Source organism: Marmota marmota, unplaced genomic scaffold (assembly GCF_001458135.2).
Source record: "Marmota marmota marmota unplaced genomic scaffold, marMar, whole genome shotgun sequence".
Lineage (NCBI taxonomy): Eukaryota > Metazoa > Chordata > Mammalia > Rodentia > Sciuridae > Marmota > Marmota marmota.
In genome coordinates, this window is record NW_025999983.1 from 8,221,324 (window position 1) to 8,230,738 (window position 9,415).

General features: G+C 42.7%; 1 protein-coding gene across 2 annotated transcripts; it reads left to right on the forward strand.

The window, feature by feature from the left end:
• The first annotated feature begins 425 nt into the window (after positions 1 to 425).
• Positions 426 to 9,373, forward strand: LOC107153127 (T cell activation RhoGTPase activating protein). Of its 2 annotated transcripts, none has more exons than XM_048805894.1 (10): positions 426 to 684; positions 1,145 to 1,229; positions 1,324 to 1,377; positions 1,680 to 1,749; positions 3,034 to 3,200; positions 3,877 to 4,038; positions 4,255 to 4,364; positions 5,713 to 5,908; positions 6,507 to 6,621; positions 7,319 to 9,373. In XM_048805894.1, the coding sequence occupies exons 1-10, from the start codon at positions 653 to 655 to the stop codon at positions 8,593 to 8,595; spliced, it is 2,268 nt and encodes a 755-aa protein (XP_048661851.1). In that variant the 5' UTR covers positions 426 to 652; the 3' UTR covers positions 8,596 to 9,373. The 2 variants fall into 2 exon arrangements, with proteins under 2 accessions (XP_048661851.1, XP_015354115.1); XM_015498629.2 differs by having other exon boundaries at positions 426 to 591.
• The last annotated feature ends 42 nt before the right edge of the window (positions 9,374 to 9,415 follow it).

The window sequence follows — 9,415 nt, forward strand, 5'->3', positions numbered from 1 at the left end:
TTCTTTCAGGTTCCAGGACAGTGCCCTGTGCCCAGGGCTGCCAATCAATGTTTGGTCCTGGTGGACAGAGCTCAGGGAGGGTGGAAGGGAAACAGCATTGAAACAGGATACAGAGGCAGGGGGTGGGGGGAGGCACCTAAAATTACCACTTTAGAAAATAAAACAATGTTTGTGCACAGAATAACACAATTTCTTATTTGCACATCCCACCTCTGACATTAATCAGCGCCTTTACCTTTGTGCAGGATGTCATCTTTTCCAACCCTAGTAGTTTACAGATTTTGTGCTTTGAAGTGGAGGCGGGGGTAGGGGTGAGGGGAACCATCCCTGCCCTAAAAGGAATGAGGAAATGAGAACTGAGCAGTGTCTGGCTGGCTCGGTCTGTGTGACAGCCCGTGATGTTCCTTCCGGTCCCAGCAATATTGTGAATTTCCACCTGCCCGCCCCTGCAGTTTATAACGCACAGCACATGAAGTTAGAGCAGGTCAGTCCCTCTGCCAGTGGGTTAGCCAGAGCGGAGTGACATGCCGTGCCTCTCCTTTCCCACAGCACACCCGAGATAAAAGCACTCTGGCCAGAGACCCTCCGAGGGTAAGTACATAGATTAACAGGACTAGAAAACGAGCTGCCTCCCAGGTCACAGCTCCCTGAAATGACGTGCAACAGACAACGGCGATGCAGAGGGTACGCCCGTGTTTAAAAAGCTCCAAACATGGAATGCTTGGCTTCAATGTGAAGGTGGCACTTTTAGGGAGTAGGAATTCTTTAAATGTTATCTTTGGTTCGTGCTTACTATACATAGCATCCTGGATATACATTTTATAATTTTTGAGTTGGATGAAAAAAATTAATATGGAGCAATTAATATAGTACTTGAGAGCACTCCAGAAAAAAGGGTAGTTGTTATTGGAATTAATATTCAGCCGATCTCTTGTTGAGGATATAATAATAAATAGCAAATTTCGGGATGGTAAGGACATCTGGTTTAAGGTTTTAGAAATAAGTGCAATCAAATACTGTTCTTAGTGGCATCTGACATTTGGTAACAGGCTGAATGAAAACTTTTCTAACAGTTTCAAACTCCGCTTTGGCAAAGAGGCACTGAAATTGGCCAACTTATTCTTTTCCGTGTGATTTATTGTAGACAGAGTCAAGGTCCCCCAGAAGTGAAATCCATCCCTAAAAAGCCAGCCCAGATACCAATGAGGTTGAGAAGCAACTTCGATGCGGTATGTGCCCATTTTACATCTGCTCATTCATATTTTCTAGAGGCAAGAGCCAAAAGACATTTACTTAATTTTATTTTATTTTTTTCTCTTTTAGTCAAAAACACTAAGTGCCGGTAACATGGAGACATTAATTGAATGTCAGTCAGAGGTAAGGAAGTGATTTTTTTAAACTTCTTATTTGTATTACCAGAAGATGAAAAGCTTTCTGTTTTAATTGAATATTATTTAGGCTGTTTGATTATCAGTCAGAAATGAACATGATAAATGCAATAAATTAAACATATTAATTGAGATCTCCTATGATACTGATTCTTACTAGAAAAATCAAAACACTCTATTGCCCTAATTGTTAAGATGAATAAAATGTTGTGTGTGTGTTTTGTGGAGAAAGACTGAATAGATTTCTTCAGTCATGATTTATACTGATTTATACATGATTTATATTTTTAGGGTGACATCAAGGAACATCCCCTGTTGTTGGCATCATGTGCGAGTGAAGACAGCATTTGCCAGCTAATTGGTGAGTTTTGAAAAATACTGATCTTTTCTGCAAGTGCTAACGACCAGTGCTCTTGGTTTGCAAAACCACAGTATTTTACTCTACTAGGAATTTTTTTTTATAACTGTTCTCCTAAAGACCGCAGAACATTAACCCTTAACTGGCCGGCGTGCTCCAGCTCACTAGAACAGCGAGCACCGTCAGTAGAGAGATCCTCTTACAGGCAAACTCCGCAATGCGAGGGGTTTTTAGTGGGGCTGACAAATCTCCTGGCCATTTGTTTTGATGGTCACAGTATGTGTACATTGAAAAATACACAGTGCCTTTTCTGTGTTCTTCCTTCCCTAATGGAGAATGCATCTAAGAGCTCATGAAGCGATTGTTGTTGATCTCAAATCCCAAAGAACCTACATTTGCTCTTATTTATTTATTTATTTTTACGGTGCATTTCATTGTAACATAAACCCTGAGCCAGTTTTCCTGAAGACTCAGGACAGGGCACTTCACTTTCATCCAGCTTCTACTGGCCAGTACAAAACATGTGGTAACATATGCCAGTCATTTAGAAAATGCAGATTTCATGATTAGGCCAAAAGGAGAAGGAAGGGAACTTTTGAGATACAATAGTCATGGCACACTCTGGATTGTGGAAGAACAGAACACTGATAATGTGTGGCTGATAACTTTCAAATGCCAGGACTAGGTTCCAGCCTTCCTAAAGCAACCCATGGGGCCCCTGTCCTAAAGTAGCACCCTGAAAGCCAAGGGGACAGCAGAAGTCCTGAGTGGTGTAGCTCCCTCTAGTGACTACATAGTGCTAGTGCGGCTGCCGAGGGTTGATGTGGCCCGCCCAGCCAAGAACCTTCTAAAGGATTTTGGGCAAGTCACTTCCTCTCCTGTTAAGTTTTGTTTTCATTCACCAGCCAAAGTAGCGAATTAAAATAATCTATTTAGTCATAAATGTCCCCTGTAGTTATTAAGGCTAGTACCTTAAGATGGTTGTTTATGACCTGCAAGGTTATGTTTTGCTAATTTCTTGCAACAAATAGCTGAAGAAGATAAAAACAGGAAAGGTGGGGACGATATACAAGGGCTGGTTGCCCTGGTAACCATGTGGTTGTTTTTTCAACTGTTTTTCTAGATCAAAAGTCATGCCCTTTGCTTTCTCAGTTTTTCTGAATTATTTCCCCACATGGCATACTAGAGATGCCAGTATGTGACCGACATAGCCATTTTCTTGTGTGGATCCTTGCTTATGAACCCTGTAAGCTGATTTTTCTCTTTCTCATGCTTTCTTGTCTCTAGAAGTTAAGAAGAGAAAGAAAGTTCTGTCCTGGCCCTTCCTCATAAGAAGACTCTCCCCTTCGTCAGATTTCTCTGGGACTTTGGAGCCAGACCTGAAAGTGTCACTATTTGATCAACCCTTGTCAATTACCTGCCATGAGAACGGCGCCCTGCCCAGACCCATTCAGGTGAGCATGCTTCACTTGTAAACCTGCTTTGGTTTCTGTCATGTGAAAAATCCTTGGATAATATGAGGGTGCTTCTCCTACTAACCTTATTGGGGTTGAGCTTTGGAATTTTCCATTCTTACAAATGGTGCTCCCACATCCAAGCACAGTTGGAAGAGAAGATGCCAGTTTATGATCTAGAAATTAGTGTTTGCCAGTGAGCTCAGGGTGATGGTCTCTTCCTCACTCCTCTGACTTCACAGAGTCAAGAAGGCTGGAAATGTATAGCTTCTGAACATCAACAGGCAGAGACAGAGTACAGAGGATATGATCAGAGAGCCCATGTTTTCATGGAAGTATTGACAGGTGGGAGGTCTGATGTCATTTTAGACTGAAAAATGAGCGCTTCACAATTTACCTCTTAGAAAAACAGCAGGGTGAAGGGAAACAGTTGGCAATGGCTGCCCTAGGAGCCAGCTCTGGCCTCAAGACTCTCGTTATGACTATCTTAGTATAAAAAAAAAAGAATTAGCTTTGGGGGGAAAGGATATTTTACAACAGGTAAACTGAGGGACTATTCATGAACATTGCCGTAATTCTCTTTTCCAACTTGTATAGATTTTCATGTATCTGTACCAGCAAAGTATGTGTCCAAGCCTTGGGTCAGCATTTCCTGATCCCATGTCTGTTCCCACAGGATATTCTCGCTATCCTCTGCCTTAAAGGCCCCTCGACTGAAGGAATATTCAGGAAAGCAGCCAGTGAGAAAGCCCGCAAGGAGCTGAAGGAAGCGCTCAACTGCGGGGGAACCGTGGACCTGGAAGGGCTGCCCATACACCTGCTGGCCGTGGTCTTCAAGGTGAGCCACCACACCTGGGTCAGAGGGCTCCGCCTCCACAGCCTCAGGAAGCAAGGAGCAGGCTCCTCTCCCTACAAGGCACACAGCTGAAACTGGAGTTTCATTGTAGCTGAGCCTCTTAATTCTTCTCATAAGCACACGGGTTTAACAATCCCAGATTTCATTCCTCCAAAACAACACGAGGTGTAAACAGCCACACCCACTTTTCCCCTCCAGGACTTCCTCCGGAGCATCCCCTTGAAGCTACTGTCCTGTGACCTCTTTGAAGAGTGGATGGGCGCCCTGGAGAAGCAGAACGAGGAGGACAGAATTGAGGCCCTCAAGCAGTAAGTCCTCGAAGTCAGGAGGCAGGGCCCAAGGGTCTCCATTTTTTGCTCGTTCATAAAACTGGCCAAGTGCACCGCGATCCATGTTTCCCTGAAATTGTGATTGGGAAGTTAGAGTGTAATTGCTCATTCACTCCCAAGATAAAAACAGGAGGTTCCCTGGATTTTTTAAAAGTAGTTTTAGCCAAATAGAAGAAAGTACTTCTTCAAAACATAGAAAATGACTTTAATACTCACAGAGTTCAAGGGGTGGAGGATCCAAACATATAAAGTATTCAAAAAGGTATAAGAGAAAATCAAACGTGGAGACTTTAACACAAACTAACCAGCAGAGAGTAGGAATTAGGATTATTCTTAACTACAGTAATTGGTGTCGAGCAAGACACTCTACCATAAACTTCCCGTAAAGGGTAGGAGAGCCATTTGGATGGGACTTTTTGTTCATAAAATTCCACTGCATATTCTGTTTGTTCTTATAATTAACAAAAAGGAAAACTATATAAGACATTCCAGTGAGTCACAATGATTACATATATAAATGACAATGTGACCTCTTGGAGACAGCACTTTTGCCACATCCTAAGGAAGCCTATCTATGTATTAGAAATGTCCCCCACAGCTAAACATTTTCAATGCCAACTTTGCAGACATGAAGACATCAGAGTGTTTGCCCCACCACCACCAAAAAAAAAAACCCTAAGATTATCACAATAATTTTTTACCTAGACATAAAACTCTTTGATAACAACAATTCTTCTGAGAAATGAGAAGGATCTGTATATTGGGGTCACCATTTCATTCTTTTGAAAAAGTGAGACTTCAAAATCCAATGATTGTCGTTAGTAGTAATGTTTCTATTTAAGTGCTGCCTGGAACCACATTTATGGAAACATCCAGACAGTCTGACTTATTCTCAGAATGGTATAGAAATGGGTCATCTTGGTTTGGTGCTCACAGTTCAAAAAAAAAAAGTCAAGAAAATCAATCTTGTAATGTTCAAAGAGAATTTCTACAAAGTTAAATGCTTACTCAACAAAATGGTTTTGAAAACGTAAAGGCACATCCTGGTGCTTAATGCAGGCTCTGTTTCATAATTTAAGATCCATATAAATAATAAAGGGCAGTGCTACTGGTGTCACGGTTATAGCAACCTTGTGGTTAATCAATCTCATTCCATGTCAGTTGCTGCTGAAGTATCTATAAGGGCATTTCACAATATTACTGGGAAAATGCACCTTCCCCATTTTAAAGGAAGTCTGGTTTGGGCAGAACAATTTGAACAAGCTACAATAAAGCTGGATAGGCCATCAGCCCCCTTAAAAATTACTGTCCCTTCTCTTTATTCCAGGGTTGCAGATCAGCTCCCTCGACCCAACCTCCTGCTGCTCAGGCACCTGGTCTACGTGTTGCACCTGATCAGCAAAAACTCGGAGGTTAACAAGATGGACTCCAGCAACCTGGCTATCTGCATCGGCCCCAACATGCTCACCCTGGAGAATGACCACAACTTGTCATTGGAGGCCCAGAGAGACTTGAACAATAAGGTTGGTTTTGCTTATTTATGAGAAACCCCTGGTTTATGATCTCACCCTCTTTGGCAGAAGCCAAGCAATGAGACACTTCTGGATTTCTCAAAGTGACTCGGGGTCACATTTCAGGTCTAAAATGCAGAGTGCTATTGTTGTGGCTCTGCTCTCTTAGAGGTGTGGAGGAAACTGAATAAATCTGTGTCCTGTCTTCCTGGAGACAGAGAACATCACACCCCCTGGGTAGGAAGCCCTCTTGTTTCTGTCTGTGCTTTGGGACCAGGACCCAAAGCACTTGGGCAGTCCAACTACCAATTTGGGAAACTATCTGCTTAAACAATACTTTTTGCATTTTCACAGTAATATTATGAAATGTCCACTCAGATACCTTAGTTATTTTAAAGTCAGGTTTTTTTTTTTAATTCTTCCATTTAAAAATGCATATCTCAAAACACATATATCTAACTTGAATGTATATTGTTACCAAATTCCAGTATGCTCTAGTCTCATTTGGGCACCTCCCTAGTAGTTGACTCCAGTGTGTCCTCCTTCCTTGCCTCTGTCCTAAAGCAAATGGCCCTAAAGTTTATGATCTGCTTGTTTTTTTTCCCCAAAGGTAAAGACATTGGTGGAATTCCTCATTGACAACTGCTTTGAGATATTCGGGGAGAACATTCCAGCTCATTCCAGCATCACTTCTGATGACTCTCTGGAACACACCGACAGTTCAGGTATAGAATGTGCTGTCATTCGATTGTGATCCTGGGGAGAAATTTGTACCAGTCCATACTAGTGATGTGAAGTCTCCCTGGTATTTAAAGAATTTGCCTTTATAATCACCAATCAGACTGGCCTCGAGTCTGTAGGAAAGTCAGGAAACCTGACAACCTTGCTCCCAAATTTCTTTCTAATATCTCTTCCGTCACTCTTTTAGCCTGAGTCTGAAACTTTTCTCCTTCATATTCTAGATCTCAAATAACTGCTAACTTTACTAAGTAACCTTGAACTATATATCTGGGTAAGAAATTTTAGTCTCTACATAATGAAGTACAAGTCTATTAAAATGGAAATGGATCCTACAAAGGAGCCATTCAAAGGATTGGTTTTAAGATTTAAAATAAAAATAAAATAAAAAAATTCAGTGAAGACTGTCCTTCTTCCTTCTTCTCCTTACTCTTTCTCTCTTTCCCTCTCCCTTTTTTCTTCCTCCCTCCCTCATTCATTTCCTCTTTCTTCTTTACTTCTTCCCATCTGAAATAAATTTGGAAACAAAATTTTAATGTGATAAATTTCTTGTCATATCACGCTCCAAAACAGTTCCACCAAATCACCTAGAACCATATTGGGCATGAGTAGGGTGGGCTCTAGTAAATATTATTTCTTAAAGAACTTGAACACAAAGCTCAACTCTTCATTAACTTTCCCCAGACATGTCGACCCTGCAGAATGACTCAGCCTACGACAGCTATGATCCTGACTTTGAACCCACCAGTGCCATCCACAATCCCAGAAGGCAGCCCCAGGTTCCCACAGCCATGGCTGCTGGTCTGGACAACAGAAGGCCCCAGGACACCTGTGAGTTAAGCCCAGAGCCCATTGTGAGCACAGTAGCCAGACTGAAATGCTCCATCAACCAGGCAGACAGGAGGTTCTCAGAACCCGGCATGCCACCCTCACAAGAGTGCCTTGAGAGCCGGATGACAAACCAAAAACTAACCAAAAGTGAGGATGACTTCACCGTGCCACAGGCAAGCCCTCATTTGGAAAGCGAGGACACCGAAGACCCATTTCCAGAGGAGGTCTTCCCTGCAGTAGAAGGCAGAGCCAAGAGACCAGTGGACCTGATGATCAAGAACTCAACCCAGAGTTTGCCTTTGCTGCAGGGACCAGGACCCAAAGCCTTCTCCAGCGGCTCCCTGGGTGGGTCCTCTGACAATTCACCAACAGCTTCTCCTTCCTGTCCCAAAAAAAATTTCTTCACCAGACACCAGTCTTTCACCATGAAGACTGAGAAAAGCAAGCCCAGCAGAGAAATTAAAAAGCACTCCCTGTCATTTTCCTTTGCCTCTCACAAAAAAGTGCTGCCCAAGACCCCGAGCTGTGGGACTGGGAAACCCAAAGACTTTACCAGAGACCAAGTCAAGAAGGGCGTGAGAAAAGAAAGTCAGCTTGCTGGAAGGATTGTCCAGGAGGGCAGGCCTGACGTCTACAGCCAAGCAGCTGCAGGCTGTGGCTTGCCACCTGGGGCCCCCTCAGTCAATGACGTGTTCCAGATGGTTGACCAGAGGAGCCCAGGAAGCCCGCCATCTTATGAAGAGGCCATTCAGTGCCAGGCGTCTGGACTCTTAGCCTATGGCAGCCAGACCGTGGGAAGTATGCGGGCGAGAATGCTGAGCCAGGACTCCAGGCCGCCACCTCTTCTGCCTTCTCACCATGGAGGAGGCTCCAGGATTGTCTGCCATGAAGAAGCACTTAGTGGACGCAGCCTGTCTTCCATGACTGAGTGTTGGGAACAGGGTGGGACTGTGAGTCCCTCTGGGGAAACTCAAGAGCCTGGGACCACACCCGGGAGGCCTGAGCTTACCAGGCTAAGGACTGTGTCCGAGTTTATGCAGAAGGACAAGCAGGACTATCTCAGGCGACGATGTAGCCAGCCCATCTTTGAGGCTGACCAACTCCAATATGCTAGAGAATCCTACATTTAGGAAGGAAGGCCATCGGCCATGACTAGCTGGTGGCATCTCTGTAAATATGTAACTACAGAAAGAACTGCTTGTAGATTGTCTTCAAAAAAGTCATGAATAAGCTCTTTCAGAAAGTTGTATAGAGCCCTCCACGAGGACAGCGGCATGGTGGCACTTCAGAGAGTTTCTGTGCATACCTGGATTTGTGCAATATGTAGCAAATGTATAAAATGTATTATAGACAGGTGTTAGGTGCAAGGACTGTCTACCCAATGCCTGAATGCATTTATTTGTGTCTTGTGGTACGTTGCTATTCTTTGCCCCCCCCAGGCATATTTTTGTGGGTTAGTGTTTTAAAATCTTCTTTGCTTTTTAATGTTGCCTTCAAATGTCATGCCAATTTTCACATTTTCCATCAGTTCCATCTAGGGAAAAATGTTTAAATCGTCAGTGTATATTTACTCTACTAAGGAGGTTTGTTTATTAACTAACCACAGCAGAAGACAGAAATAGAGTTCAGTGTTCAGAGTTGTCAAAAAACATTAGAAAAAAAGACCATAAAGAAAATTACGAAAATACTTAAATAAGTCCTTTTAATGATCTAATTAAATTAGGATAGATTAGTGGAAACACATTACGTCAATATTAACTCACTTAGAGCACTTTGAGTTTTCTTTGTGGTTCAATGGTGTCATGCAACAGTTTGGAGGTAAATGATTTTATATGCATTGGGGATCATATACAAAACTTCAATGTAATTTCACTACAATAAATTACCTTTCTTATTTGCAAGTGAAAATTTTCTTTCTTTCTTTCTTTTTTTTTTTTTTTTTTTTTTTTT